Raw genomic sequence first — 15,993 nt, forward strand, 5'->3', positions numbered from 1 at the left:
GTTTGACCTCTATATATGTATGTACAGTCATGAGCAATATAATGTACCCACTTTAGGACTCTGTCGCACTAACATTTTGACATTTAGTGAGACTTACAGTTCAATTTGTTGAAAAAGTTAATGTGACATGGTACCAAAGTGTATACATATTAATGCTCGTGACCGTATGCATGTGTTTGTGGGGATATGTGGGTACGTAGTTCATCTTCCTGCGATGGATATACCTCTGATTAGCCCTATTGAGGTATAGTTGTGAGCTTATGTTTATGTTATGTTATTTATTCATTCTTTAAGAAAATGCATGGCAGATAGTTTGTACCGAAATCAATTTTTATTTATAATTATTGATAATATTTTATTTTCATTAATTGTATTTCAGAAATGAAACAAGAATTTATAAAAGGTATATTTTTGAACCGTATTTTTTATTATATCGTAGACAATTTATTATTGAGGTTTAAATTTAATACCATTAATATTTATTTCATTTTATTCTCAAACACATAACCATTACAGACAATACAAATCGACAATGTTTGCAATTTTTAAAATAGTTAAACCATTATTAAAAATGCATCACTATTATTATAATAATCCACCAATATTATATTATAATATTGTATTCCAAAATATATTATAGGTTAGTACTTGTACGCCACGTTTCATAAGATAAACTTGAGCACAATATTTAATTTTAAGTCAGTAAAGTTTCCACTAAGTTACACAAATTTTTAAGTACTTAAAGTGAAGTTTATAATTTAATATAACAAAAAGCAAACATAATAATATCGCAATTTGAAATATTTTCTTGAGAACTTTGACTACGAGGAAACCCCCATATTACGTACAGTCATGAGCAATATAATGTACCCACTTTAGGACTCTTTCGCTCTAACATATTTGACATTTAGTGAGATTAACAGTTCAATTTGTCAAAAAAGTTAATGTGACACGGTACCAAAGTGTATACATATTAATGCTCGTGACCGTACAGGGAGTTAAAACCACAAGCTACATTGAGCAATTGGGTCGTGTACTAGGTTCAAGATAAAATATGAAATTCTGATTACTAAATAAAGTCGGATCTAAAACTAACGATATACATTTTCTTTTGTCTATTTAAGTTATTTACAAAATTTAAATCAAGATCGTTTTTCTATGTTTTTGCTTTTGTTTTTTTTTTGTTTTCCTAGGATAATAGAATTGCAAAAGCGGTATATAAAGCGAAAGTTGATGGTAGGGCTGGCAGAGGAAGACCGAGACGGATTTTCGATGACCAAATTGGAGATGTCCTTAGAAAAGGTTCAATACGATCTACTCTGAACCGGCGTGCGTGTACTCGTATGAAGCGATTGATGAATGTGGAGGAAGCAAGAGAAGTGTGTCAGGATCGAAGCAAATGGAATTCTATAGTCTCTGCTTACCCCGGTGGGAAATAATAGGCGTGAGTTTATGTATGTATGTATGTATGTGTTTTTCAATGACGTCATGGAGTGCTTTTTCATACAAATTCCATAGTAATTTCGTGTTTTGACAAGAGCCTTCAGCGTTCCCCATTTGTCCGGCCAAGCAGTTAATGCCGTCTGCGGCAAATCTACAATAAGTCACGTCAAAAAATCGTGTTTTGACGTTTACTAAAAAGTAACTGATTTGACTGGTTGGAAACTACCATATTCATCTGAGAAAGCAGTAGCTATTAGACATTAAAATTTGTTTACATTGCCCACTCACTTTTATATGCGCAAATATCTAATGAATTGTTTCAATGTGGCCTTTTTACCTTACAGATTCGAAAGAAAGCGCTGATAGCTATTTACGACACAGTAGGGTCCTATCTAATCCAATCTAGCCCATAAGATCCCATTACTGGGCAAATGCCTCCCTTCCTTCTATCCATTTTCGGGGTCCTGTGTGTACTCCGGCCTCTGGTAAGCATCAAGCCACGCACCTCTTTCGAGGTCTGCCGTGACCCAATGCGCGATGACTTGCTTCTGTTACCGGCCAGTTACAATCATCAGTTATATGCCGTTCGTTCGTTAAAAGACGCAAAAGTTATGTAAAAAGTGCTTTTTACCCAGCCTTTATTCAGAAGACCAGAGTATTAGAAAGAATAATTTGAAAAAGAAAATCAGCCAGTGTCCTTACTTTGAACATTTCCGGGAATGACACATCACTGACAATCCTGTCCAGGCCAATTCCATATCAGCCTAAACAGTATCATACGGTCAAACAATAAATGTAAATACACAGTGCAGAATATTCAACCGTTTTAGGCGATTCTTACACGACACTGCTCATTGGCGGTGAAATGGTTTGCGAATTTTGGGCTGTAGAGTTTTAGTACTATGTAATTCGTTGATACCTACCACAGGAACACCGCTTCGCGATGTAACGCTACAAATACCACGTCGTGTAAGAATCGCCTTAAATGTGAATACTAATAAACATAACCAATACCTAGCAACTTCAAGCACAATACCCGTTTACATAACATCTGGGCATTTGGCAACAAAATCTAATATGAAAGTTAGAGGGTGCGAAATTTGGCAAGGCATATTAACCTAAGCCGCTCTTTACGATTTCTGTTTATCTTATTAATCCACTATATACGCTTGGACTGCCTCCAAACTTCTGTTGTGGTCCCAGATTGCAACTGGCTTTTAACATTTTGAAATCTTAGCCAAAATGTTTCATACACTCTAACGAAGGCTTTCCGTAGCATTATAGTAAAAACCTCGCTAGCGCCTTTATGACAAATCACAACCATCAATCATTTTTTTGTGTGATATGTCCCCACCGAGGACCGACCCCGGGACCTCCGTATCAGGAGACCAATGCTTTTACACTGACCGCGGCGCCTGACCATCGAGAAGGGGTGCAGCGGCTAAAAGAAGTTCATTGTGTTCGACATACGAGACCATAGAACATAGGAGAACAGTACGTTAATGGCAACTAATCTACACGTTTATTCGTGTCTATTCTACTAGAAATACGAATCCCAACAAAAACATTTTAATGTAAAAATGTTGCCAAGACGAGATAATATCGATCACAATGTCAAAAAGTCATCAGATCTCATGTAGCGCTAAGTTTCTAACTCTACACGTCCTAATTATACAAACTATAAGTTCACAAACTGTACACGTTAGGCAAAATATGAAGCATTTTAATTTGTAATTGTTTTGTGAAAATTTTTAAGTGATGTTATTGTCTTGTCATTGTGTGTGGCGTCCTTTTATAATAAACAATTTCTTTCATTTTATTATTTTAAATGTTCGTCATTTGTGACTTCGAATGCAGTGATACCCTACAGGTAATTATGTTTACATTTTATTAGTGGCGTGACCGTAGTTGCAGTGAGATGAAAAGTGGTTTAAGTGTCATTATCCAAAGAAAAATCGTACTCATTTTGTACATCCATAACTCGGTACATCACAAACACGATCCCTCGAAGTAAGATTTTCCCTTAACACGGTTATTAGGCGTAACGAGACAAAATATACTCGAGCAATTTTGACTGAATCCATTAGCATTTCATCCACTTTCATCTGTAGAAAAAGAGGGTGATGTATATTCATGTACGTACTTTGAATTGTAGGCCATCAAGTTGCATCCGAGTCGCCAAGTCTTCCGAGTTTTCCCGAAAGCTTCCGAGGGTCGTAACTTGGAGCGGTGGAAGGTTCAGTTGGACTCGGACTGCCGACCGGAACGGACGTCTGTGCGCGACTGAACTTCTCTTTCGTGATCGGTCAGTGACAGTGAATTGTATAATGTGATTAGCAACGTGAGTGATTTGTGTCGTCCACGTGATCGCTAACGCTTGCGTAAGTACTTTACATTCCCACACTTTATATAAGACTGTTTTTCATTATTTCCCACTTTTGTTTCATCTGTAAAGTTGACTGACGTGAACGTCAACCTGTGAAGATTAACCCTATGCAAAGCTTGAGTTTCCAAACTTTATTATTACTTTGAGGATAATAATTTACAACATGCGTCTCATTATGTGCAAAATTAATGTAACAATGTCATTTTAAATGTCTTGTGTGATAGGAAATGTTTAATAATATAATGCAAATGTACTTACTTACGAATAAAGTAACCTAAACTATACTAATTCTATGATATTTTGAAATAATATCTTTAAATAAATTTAATGTAAGTACTTATACCCCTTTCGACAGACAAAAATGTGATATGAAACCTAATAGGAAAAAATATTTTCCTATTCTAAAAGGACCAAGTAGGTTTAAATCGGTATTGTTACTAAATCACGACTTTTACTTTTTTCTTTCATTCTTTATAACAAGTACCAGTTTATTTGCATTCGCTGCATATTTATGATTTCCTTTTAGGAATAATGTGTATTTGATTGCTATTGTTTTCTACCAGTTTTCACTTACTTTCTTCATATTTTAAGCTAAAGAAAAAGTAAATATAAAGTTTTACTTAGTCAAATGTGTTTTTATATTTACACTAAATTAAATTATTTAAATATATTTCAATATATTGCTGAGTCAAGACCAAGACTAACCACGCGATACTTGCCGTCATTTTATTTTAAAATAACATTTTTAATTCTCATTTTATATTAAAGTAGCTTTACACAGGCAAGGTAAACATAAGCACGCAGAGCCATGTAGCTATTAATAATAAATACTTTATTGTAGTAAAAATACGGTTTAAATATACGGCTAGCTGAAATTAAAAAGATTAAAATAAAATCAGAGTTCCATTTATGAATATGTGAAATATTTTTCCCTCGTATTTTCTTACAGATACTAATGACTCTCTTCCCGTCTGACTTGTTTATATCCCGAAATATATTTTCTGAATCGTCCGTTCATCCATTACGGCGTTTGTGGTCCAGTGGTTGAGCGTTGAGCTCACGATCTAGAGGTGATGTGTTTGAATCCCGTTTGGGAACATATGCCAAAAATCACTCTGTTGTCTCTAGTTTGTTAGGATAGTATTATCCTATAAAGGCTGCCTGATATACCTGTAAAGGCTTATCACCTGATTTTTCTAAAGTAAGATGATTCATGCTTCGGATAGCACGTTAAGTCCCTGTTACTACTAACAGATGGGAATAAATAGTGGTTTAGTTACATAAGCCATGTCAGTGACCTTTGGCGGCTCAACAATAACCCTGAAACCAGATAGAAGAGATCCATTATACTGGACAAAACAACTTTTACCATTGGAACACATAATAACGGGTTTTTACCGCGTTTAAATGGGGATATGAGACTCCCGATATTTCGACACTGTAAACGCGGTAAGAACCCGTTATTGGTGCTAATTCCTGTAAATACCATCTAATTTTATTTTAAGTTATATCTGTCATTTTCTTATCCGCCGAAAAGGAAAGGGACGGGTAATCGACAAGCATAAAATTTATGGAACACACGTCAATTTTAAGCACAAATCTAAACCAACCGTCTAAAAATTTTACATCAGTCAATAACCCGACACGTTCATTTACTCATTCTTCCTAAAATTAAGAGCTGTGAATCATCCGTCCCTTTCCTTTTCGACGGATATGAAAATTACAGATATAACTTAAAATAAAATTAGACGGTGTCTCCAAGAATCGGGGCCATTATGTGCTTTAATTATGATAATAACCGCGTAAACTTAAAACAATGTATTACCATTGGATTTATATAGAGTTCTCTCTAGACGTCTCGTATGGAAAGTAGCTGCAAGTTTTCTTACGAGTACCTTTTTGTGGGTATACCCACCATAATTTATAGATTCCGGTGTGTATTTGTCCCTTTATTCAAAGAAATTTTAATCGCCACCTATTTTTAAGAAATCTTTACTTGAGGAAAGCTACAGAGTTTGCCTAGCTGCTTTAAAGATTGAACAATCAAACTGATTGATGATTTGAGTAATCAATGATTGATTCCGTCTTAATTGATTGATTGGTGGACTAATCGTTGTTTGTTTACAACCAATTACTGCAATCTTGCTCCTGTAATCGAATTGTACAATCTGATTTCAAAATTTATTTACAAAGTGTTATGAGCTTTTTCAATAATTACCGAATCGGAAATAAGAACCCATATGGTGCAACTTTGTTTATTGATCCAGGTAAGCTTATCGCTAACAAAGAGATTTCTTCTAGCTGACCTACCTGATAAGGTTGGTGAAATTGGATTGGGTTGTTTAATTATTGTGTCTGGAAATATGGACCGGAGTTTAAGATAATATTATCATCATCATCATCATTGGCCTTATACGTCTGTTTCTGATAATATTTATACACCTTTATTTAAAATATAAAATATTAGTTGTTGTAATTTCAAAATTCTATCTTTCACGTACACATTAGTGTACGTAACATACACTAAAGCAAACACTGAAGTGTACGTACACTTATGCACTATAATTATTTAGAATATTTGTTATTTTCATTTCGTAGTACGTACAAAAAATGTACAAAAGTGTGTGTAAGTACACTTTAGTGTACGTTATGTGTGTGTGTGTATTTTCATATATTTTTTGTTGTTGTTTGTTTTTTGTTATTTTTACATTTCAGTCTACATAACCAAACCATCCGTAGCGTCATAATTTTCAAATTCTGATAAAGCTTCGCTTCGACGAATTTCTGTTTCACAGTACCTAACACCTAATTCTGTCAGCTTTCGCTTCGCATCGGCTGCATTGGTTCTTCATGTTTTCAAACTCAAAACATAGATATCCTTATTCAATTGGTAACTTAGTATCTTAGTACGGGCTCTACATACTTTAAATCGTCAATTTTTAAATATATTTTTGTCGAACGCTCATCCGCTTAAAGCTACTGCAGCTTCTCACAACCGGTATAGCCGAGGAAAAGTAGCTGCCAGAAATACCTCGGCACTTTTGGTAAATTATAACACGAGATACTATACCAAAACATACCTTCAGAAGTATAAATAAGTAAATAACGTTTTCAATAACTATAACGTGTGAACTTGGGTCATTACCAGAGGACTAGTATTGTTTTCCCAGCCTTTTGTCGAGTCCCGATATCCATTTGGCAAAAGTTTTAATAGGATTTTGGTAACAATGCACTGAGTAATAAGAAATTAGGCTGTCACACGCAATGCGAACTTTCGAAGGTTACTCATAACGTTATTGTATAAGTAATTAAAGCCCGATGCACATAGAGGTGGAGAAAGCGTGATAGAACGCTGGAGAACGCGTGACGATTCTAATTTCGGGTCGGGATTTAAAGTACTTACTGCTATTATAGAACATAGAATTAATTTTAGAATCCATGTTTGGATCATAAAAAAATGTTATCACGTGAAGGTAAATACGGCAAGGAAACTCACATATACTCGAAAAATGTCTTTTAAGACGTATTAACTTAATCTTATTAATAAGTCACTGTGGTCCTGTGGTTGGCTGGCTTGCTTATCGATCGGAGAGCGCCGGTTCAAACCCCGGTGCCGGACATTCACCAATATGTTATTAATTTATCTTAAGTGCAGTTTTCACTAGCATAGTTGGCTCGACCATTATAGACGGCGGTACGGCTCACGACCTATCACGTTGGTCTAACAGAAAACTCGGTGAAGTGTAGGTTCATCTTGCGATGGATGTACCTCTGAGGGCTTATGTTATGTAATGATTTAGATAGAATTTCCCTCAGGGTTGGATGGTTAGATTTTCAGTCGCTTCTGTAAAAAAAAGACCCCTGTGAAATCTTCAGGTTAGGGGACAGCGGAACATGGAATAAGGTTATGGAAATGGCAAACATGAGCAGTAGACACGAGCTTTGGGGAATAAGCATAAAAATACATTTTCTGGCGATTTTGGAACATAAAAACGCGCACATGACTAAAACATCCGAGCCCGGAACGCTCAAGCAGTTCTGTTCATATTAGGCGTAAAACTATTATGATTGAGCTAAGTAACTTTACGTTGAGAAAATGAGATTGGTTCGTGAAACTAATCAATGTTTGTGATACAAAAGTTGGTAGCTGCGAGTGTTGTAATGTTTTATAATTTGACATTAATTTGACTTAGTCTCGAACATTGTATTGTGTGTCTATTTCAGGTATTATGCTTTTAAATTAAGTATTATTACTCTTAATAACGATATAGTGACCAAGATTGAGAAGGGAATGTAAGTTGATTTGGACACGTAGAGCAGATGAAGGATAATAGGATTACGAAGGCGGTATATAAAGCGAAGGTTGATGGTAGGGCTGGCAGAGGAAGACCTAGCTGGACGTACATTGACCAAATTGGAAATATCCTGAGACAAAAGCTTCAGTAAGATCTACTCTGAACCAGCGTGCGTGTGTGAAACGACTGATGAATTTGGGGGAAGCAAGAGAGAAGTGTGTCAGGATCGAAGCAAATGGAATTCCATAATGTCTGCTTACCCGGTTGGGAAATAGGTGTGAGTTTATGTATGTATGTACCCTTAATAAATGCATTGCATATCAGAAAATGCAATTGTTTATCAAAGTAATAAGAACACTTTATCAAAATTTATATTTACCGAAATTATGTCCGATTATCAACTTCGAAAATGCCGAATAGAAAAAGTAAACGGAATCAAATGTACCTACCGACAAAAATATATTGGTGTTCCATTAAAAGTTTTAAAATGGCGTCGAGCCCGTTTTATTAAATCGCTCGTCATTACCATCAACCTACCTTATTACTGTGGCGCCGCCGCTGATCGCAAAACTTTAATGTTCGGGTAATGCGACCGCATTTTTCATATGCGCCCCTTCCTTGACTGAGAGTTTCTCTGTTACACTACCGCACTGGATGACGTTTTCTTGTGAAGGAAATGACAATATTTTATATTCTCATGCACTGAACACTGATAACGTGACGTTTACTTTTATATATTAAGGAATCAAATTATAGGATAGTAACTACACTCGCCTGCACAACACGAGCACACTCCTCCTGTCTAGTGGCTTCAAAACCGACCCCAAGAAGGTTCGCGTGTTGGAAGGTTAGACAGACAGTCGCTTCTGTAAAAAACCGGACCTGTCAACCGGACCTGTCGGACCTGTATCTTCAGGTTAGGTAAATGGACCCTGTGAAAAACGGGATGATGATAGAGCTAATTTCGTTGTAGTTCTAGGTTATTTGTTTGTACCACCGCAAGTCAAGTCAATAAATCATGTGAAAATAAATGCCAGCATTATTCGACAAAGTTGATTGTTTCCAATCATGAGCAATCCAACTATTAAATCTAGATGGGAAGGACGAGGATAATAAATCTAAAGACACAGATAACGACGATAACAGAGACGGAAAGATAAATTATCTCTCCCCGAAAATATTGATGATCATTGAACATTTGGAAAAAGAACGATTCCTGTTACGTTAACGGTTGCTCGTGATACATAAACTGCCTATATACGTCCCACTGCTGGGCACAGGCCGGCAGGAGCATACTCCACCACGCTGCTCTACTGCGGGTTGGTGGAGGTGTTTTTACGGCTAATAGCCGGGACCAACGGCTTAACGTGCCCTCCGAAGCACACCGTGCTCGTGATAACATTTATTTAATTTCTTACGTAATTTATTTTAACAATAAGTACATTACAATATTCCAAGGTTTTAGAGACATCGTAATGAAAACTTTGAGGGATGATTCAGATCATGATTCTGAGTTGATATCAAGTGGATTTTTCCGTCGCAAAAGTTTGGAACTGAAAATATTTAATAAAAAACTCTAAAATTTTCATGAATTTTCTGACAGGAAATTCCACTTAATATCAATTCAGAATCATGGTCTGAATCATCCCCCTCAGTACTCGTTACGGTGTCATAACACCCATACCTACTTGTACAACTGCCTATACAGTACTTGTACGGGGTGTAAGTGACATCGTAACGAATACTGAGAGGGATGATTTAGCTCATTATTCTGAGTTAATATCAAGAATTTGACGTCGTCTTATTATTATTATTTTTTTGACGTGACTTACTGTAGATTTGCCGCAGATGGCATTAAGTACTTGGCTGGAGGTCAAAACACGAAATTACTATGGAATTAATCTGAAAAAGCACACTGTGACATTATAGAAAAACGTGACAAAATGGCGGACTTTTCTTGATTAAAATAAAACAATGGTTTTCGTTAGTAAAAATCAACGAATATTGTTATTGTAGATCTTTCTTTATTTAGCAATCAGAATTTCATAATTTATCTTGAACTTATTACACGACCCAATTGATGCGGGACGGAGAATGACCGTTCTATACGTAAGTAGTATTATTCTTAATTTTACACCATTGTCCTACTTTAAATAAATAGTGTATCAATTAAATAATGCTTCTACACTGGATTAGACTGAAGTAGTCAACACACAGACAAACCGAGGAATTGGTTTTGTGGGGTTTTAGTGTAACAACATTTTCTGTATTTTTTTATGAAAAATAAATATTTTACTTACTTACTTACTTATTTTTTTACATGAGTCACGTCAGGGGCCTTTGGCGGCTCAATAATAACCCTGATACCACAGTTGATGAGGTTGGTCGTCCACCTCACGACCCACATGATAAGAAGAAGATTGGATTATAAGCGAAAACAAAACATAGATCGCGTTCAGCTTCTTAAAGGAAGGAAAGAAAGATACATAGGTATAAATTCCTGTCATCATCGTCAGCCCATTAACGTCCCCACTGCTGGGGCACGGGCCTTCTCTATGGATGGATAGGGAGATCGGGCCTTAAACCATCATGCGGGCCCAGTGCGGATTGATGGTTATTAACGACTGCTAATGCAGCCGCTACCAACGGCTTAACGTGCCTTCCGAAGCACGGAGGAGCTCGAGATGAAAACTTTTTTTTTGTGGTCACCCATCCTATGACCGGCCTTTACGAAAGTTGCTTTACTTCAACAATCGCAGACCGAGCGCGTTAACCGCTGCGCCACCGAGCTCCTCAAATAATGCTTTGCTTTAATTTTTTGTGTAAATTCCTGTATCCTATCGAAATCGAAAGTGGTTACTTACTAGGTATCTTATAATGACTAGTAGTGGCTCTATCCTTGGCCTTAGTTTATGTATGTATGCATGAGTAAGTTATTGTATGCAGAATTATTTAATTCAATTAATAGTAATAACAACAACACACGCAGTTCGTTATTAAACTTGCATGACTTACATACATCTCTGGGAAATTACTTGAAGTTGCTATTAGCATACTGTTGCAACCATTGAAGTATATGGAATATGGTGAATGCGATACAAAACCGTTCGCAGTAACTTCAGCGTTCATATTACGTTGTATTTTTTTTTTCAAATTGCCCCATACGTACAATGTGTGTAATTGTCTTGTAACAGTTGACTGAGGAGTTACATAGTTGCCTGGATGAGATTGCTACTTAGAAATAAGGCCACCTGCTGTACTCTTAGAAGCGCTGAATGAGGGAAACCGTTGACCACGCCGGCGTGGTCAGTATCGGGGTTCTGAAATGTTGACCTGTTGCTCTACCCATCTTTACATGGGCGTAACTTTGTGCATAACGTGTCCCCTTTGTGTTCATATAAGTTGTTATGCATCTTGTAAGTTGTATTTTGTCACGTTAACTAGGAACTGATTCCCAGATACAGCCAGGCGTGGATATATGCAGAACTAATATTTGGTAACTCGTTAAAAGCTTATCTAGAACTTCCCTCGCGATACCCCGTTTTTAACACATGGTCCGCCTACCTAACATAATTATAGTCTGCTTACCCAATCTATCCTAAGCGTTTGCTTACGACCTTAAAAGTTTGCTTACCACAGCATAACGGCACGGCTGTCTCCTAAACATCACAATCCGCTATAATTTTAGAGAAATATTTCCTGTTTCATACTTTTTTGAGCGCGTTTTTTTCGTAGTCAGCGTTAAGATTTTAAACTTATATTTTTATGTGATAATGTTCCCCACCGGGATTCGAACCCGGATTGTGAGCCCAACGCTCAACCACTCGACCATGGAGGCTGTCAATGTTTATATTTACAATGCACGTACAAAATTTGTTCAGTTGCTATTTCAAATCCGCAATTTATGTTGCAATATTGAAAGCTGTACGCCACAGCTTCCGGCAGACGCGAAATATTTGGCATCTGACGTTTTGCAAAAAGAGGACCATTTACTAAAGCAAACAATTTATACTGCCTTTTCACCTATTTAAACATAACATTAGCTCACGACTACCAATACAGGGTGTAAGTGACATCGTAACAAATACTCAGGAGGATAATTCAGACCATGATTCTGGGTTAATATCAAGTGGAATTTTCCGTCGCAAAATTCATGATTATTTTTAGTTATTTTAAATTGTTTTCAATTCTATACTTTTGCGACAAAAAAATTCATTTGATATTAACCCAGAATAATGAGCTGAATCATCCCTCTTAGTATTCGTAACGATGTCACATACACCCCGTACAAGTACATACGGTAGCCATACAAGTAGGTATCGGTGTTAGTGACACCGTCACTTTGGTGCATGAAATGGTTATATTTCATGAAATAGTTCATTCGTTGGCCACATCACGATGTACTTTGGTCAGATCAATGAACACGAAACGTTTAACGATATGAGCAACGAAATGCATAATAACTTAACTATGGCTAAACGTAGGCAATCATATCGTAAAATTAGTAACTTTATTCACCGGTAGTGGCACTGGTGACGATTATATTTAAAACATGATTGACATTGTAATCGATGAATCCATGTAATTGTACAATTTTCCATATCGATTAGGTAAATAATTTTGAACCTAAGGAATTAATGGGCTATTCGCATATTTATTACACCACTTAGCATGGACACCTCCTACGTTAATTGAAATGTCATTTAACGTTGACGTTTCAAAGATATGGTCAACTTAAATTGGTCGAACACATCATGAAATGATCAATTATAAGATCTGGCCACGAAATATACGTAAGGACATTTAAACCATTTAACAATTATTGATACACAAACTTATAAGCGTACAATATTACCCTTTATGCAAATTCATGTTACTCGAAATTATCCCTGACCATTGAATAATACTACGTACGTATTGAACATACAGATAACAACATTCGCTAACAACTATAATCCCACTTGTGCTAGTTAGACGTACATTCATACGTCCATCCAAGATGAACTGAGAACTCACGCTTCACCAAGCTTTCTGTCAGACCAGCTAATAGGTGGTAACTGGGTAAGCCGTATCGCCGTCTATTATGGTCGAAACACAGACATAGAACAGATAGAAAAGGTTTCCTTTTATTATTAAATTTCGTACTAGCTTTGGCCCACGGCTTCGCTCGCGTTAAATTCGGGGTGACACGATTCCCCCCTTTCCTAATGTACCAATTTTTAGCTACCTACCTTGAAAACTGGGAAAAGTCCCATAAATATTCGCCCCCTTTGAAGGGTATGGGGTCAGATATAAAAAATATGCATGATTTTTTCGTTAATTACAAATAATCCGCATACCAAATTGTAGCTTTCTACCTTGAAAATTGCTCCATACAAACTGCCACCCACATTTTACGGAAGTGGGGGGTTAGAAAGAAACAAAAAGTAGCCTATGTCTCTTCCCATACCTCCAACTATCTCCACTTGAAAAATCACGTCAATTCGTCACTCCATTTTGCCGTGAAAGACGGACAAAGAAACAGACACACACACTTTCACATTTATAATATACGTATAAATATAGATTATTAAGTAACGGAATAAGGGCAAGAATATTATTTTTGTAATTTCTATTCTATTTTATTTCCCATAAAAAAATGGCTTCTTTTTTTCTTTATAAAAATACACATTATATTTATATAACGTTTTCAAACCTAATAATGTAAGACATATTGTATTGGATATTACACCTACTTTAATATTGTAATGGAAAAAGGGCGTGATGGAATCATAATATTGTATTTCACTTATCGCTCTATACTTTGTTGTGGATGCTCATACCGATTACGTAAAGATTGATAGTTCTTTGTACCTACTCCTATAATACAGATGATAATGTCTTTTGGCGGTAGTGGAGGGAGTGAGGAGGGTTAGGGGAAGAATGTGTCCAGCAGTGGGAACGTATATAAGCTGTTTATGTTTTATAGTTTTGTAATAGACTACTCTGGGCGCCATCCTGCTTGCGTCAGACAGAGTATTGCGGGGCGATAGGCAAGAAGGAAACCACTGCCCTATTTTTCCCTAAAGATGTAGCATGGAAAATGCTGCATCGACAAAAGCGTGGCTCTTAAATTGATGATGATGATGTTCTATATATGTAATGAGCGGCCTCCGTGGTCCAATAGTTGTGCGTTGGGTTCACGATCTGTAGGCCACGGGTTCACGTCACAAGCTAATCACCTGATTGTCCGAAAGTAAGGCGATCCGTGTGTCGGGAGGCACGTTAAGCCGTTGGTCCCGGTTACTACTTACCGACGTAATTAAATAGTCGTTACATGAGTCATGTCAAGGCCTATGGTGGCTCAATAATAATCCTAACACCAGGGTTGATGAGGTTGTTAATCCACCTAATATACAGGTTTAATACAGGGTGTTTCATCGTAACGAATACTGCTCATGATTCTCAGTTAATATCAAGTGGAATTTTACGTCGTAAAATTCATGCCTTTTTTCTGTCTTTAAAATTATTTTCAATTCTATACTTTTGCGATGGAAAATTCAAATTGATATCAACTCAGAATTATGGGCTGAATGATCCTCCTCGGTATTCGTTACGAAGCTATACGAGTAGGGGCCTTAGTGATACCGTAAGGAATACTGAAGGGTTGATTCAGACCATAATTCTGGGTTGATATCAAGTTGAAATTCCTGTTGAAAAATTCATGAATATTTACGTATTTTTTTTTTAAATTATTTTCAATTAATACTTTCGCGACAGAAAATTGTATCTGATATCAAATCAGAACCATGGTCTAAATCATCCGTCAAAGTTTTCGTTACGATGTAACTTACACCCTGTATTATGCAGAAGCAAGGCGTCTATTAGGCAAGACAATCCAGAGCCGGTCCTAATCTTCGCCGTAAGATTAATATTCTGATTCTCGCGGGAACAGGTTATCTATCTGCTTATTACCCTAATAATAAGACTTGTTATTATTAACGTAGACGTGTTATAAGAAGTATTATTATTTACATGAATATATTAAATAAATAATAAATTTAAAAACACTCCTCGATTTTTAACTCCTATTTGCACTTAGCTGGTTTATTCGTAAGTAAAATCTTTGAGGGATGGCTCATGATTCTGAATTGATATAAACTGGAATTTCCGTCACAAAAGTATGGACCTGAAAATAATTTAAAAACACAAAAATAATCATGAATTTGCGACGGTAAATTCCACTTGATTTGACTCGTAATCATGAGCAGAATCATACCTCTCAATTTTGGGTACGGTGTCGCTACCAGCTGTAAGTATGTCTCTGTCATATTTTTTTTATTGAAATGTTTGATTCAGTCCTTGTTATTCGACGATTGTTTGAAAAACGAATCTAGTTCGTTATTCAAATATTTAAAATTATTATTTAACGGTCTAACAATTCAGCTGGAATTTAACACAGAGACCGCTTTTTGTAGCGAAAAAAAAAACAATGAGTTAATTTTCAATTCAATTCAAGTACCTATTTAAATGTAAAGCTTATTTCATAAAGATAATTAGTTTTTCATTTATAAGCTGGCCATTTAACGAATAGTGCTTAAGGAATTTTATATTTGAAAAAGATATTACATTTTTGTGTTTGTAATCAAGCCATCCGTTTTTGAAAGGAATCCTATTAATAAAAGACCTATTTTTATCCAATTTAATTATTATGTTAAAAATTTCAACTTAGAATTACTTTGTCCCTTTTCAAATACAAATCGTCTACATTTCGTCTAGGTCTACATTTTATCAGATATAAAACATCACCCACACAAAGTCACAGAAATATATATGGAGAATTGGTGACCCACGAATCACAAAAGTCACCTTGCAGCCACCTTTAGTCAC

At 36.1% G+C, this 15,993-nt stretch overlaps 2 protein-coding genes across 2 annotated transcripts in view; one reads left to right on the forward strand and one right to left on the reverse strand.

The window, feature by feature from the left end:
• Positions 1-3,628, reverse strand: part of LOC126369627 (sodium- and chloride-dependent glycine transporter 1-like) — a 42,876-nt gene extending 39,248 nt beyond the window's left edge. The window contains exon 1 of the mRNA XM_050014137.1: positions 3,587-3,628. Within this exon, the coding sequence (XP_049870094.1) occupies positions 3,587-3,613 (27 nt within the window). The 5' untranslated portion in view covers positions 3,614-3,628. The remainder of the gene's footprint in view (positions 1-3,586) is intronic.
• A 71-nt stretch (positions 3,629-3,699) lies between these two features.
• Positions 3,700-15,993, forward strand: part of LOC126369655 (acid sphingomyelinase-like phosphodiesterase 3b) — a 57,216-nt gene continuing 44,922 nt past the window's right edge. The window contains exon 1 of the mRNA XM_050014205.1: positions 3,700-3,824. The gene's annotated coding sequence lies outside the window, so the exon portion shown is untranslated. The remainder of the gene's footprint in view (positions 3,825-15,993) is intronic.

This window comes from Pectinophora gossypiella, chromosome 9 (genome assembly GCF_024362695.1).
Source record: "Pectinophora gossypiella chromosome 9, ilPecGoss1.1, whole genome shotgun sequence".
NCBI lineage: Eukaryota > Metazoa > Arthropoda > Insecta > Lepidoptera > Gelechiidae > Pectinophora > Pectinophora gossypiella.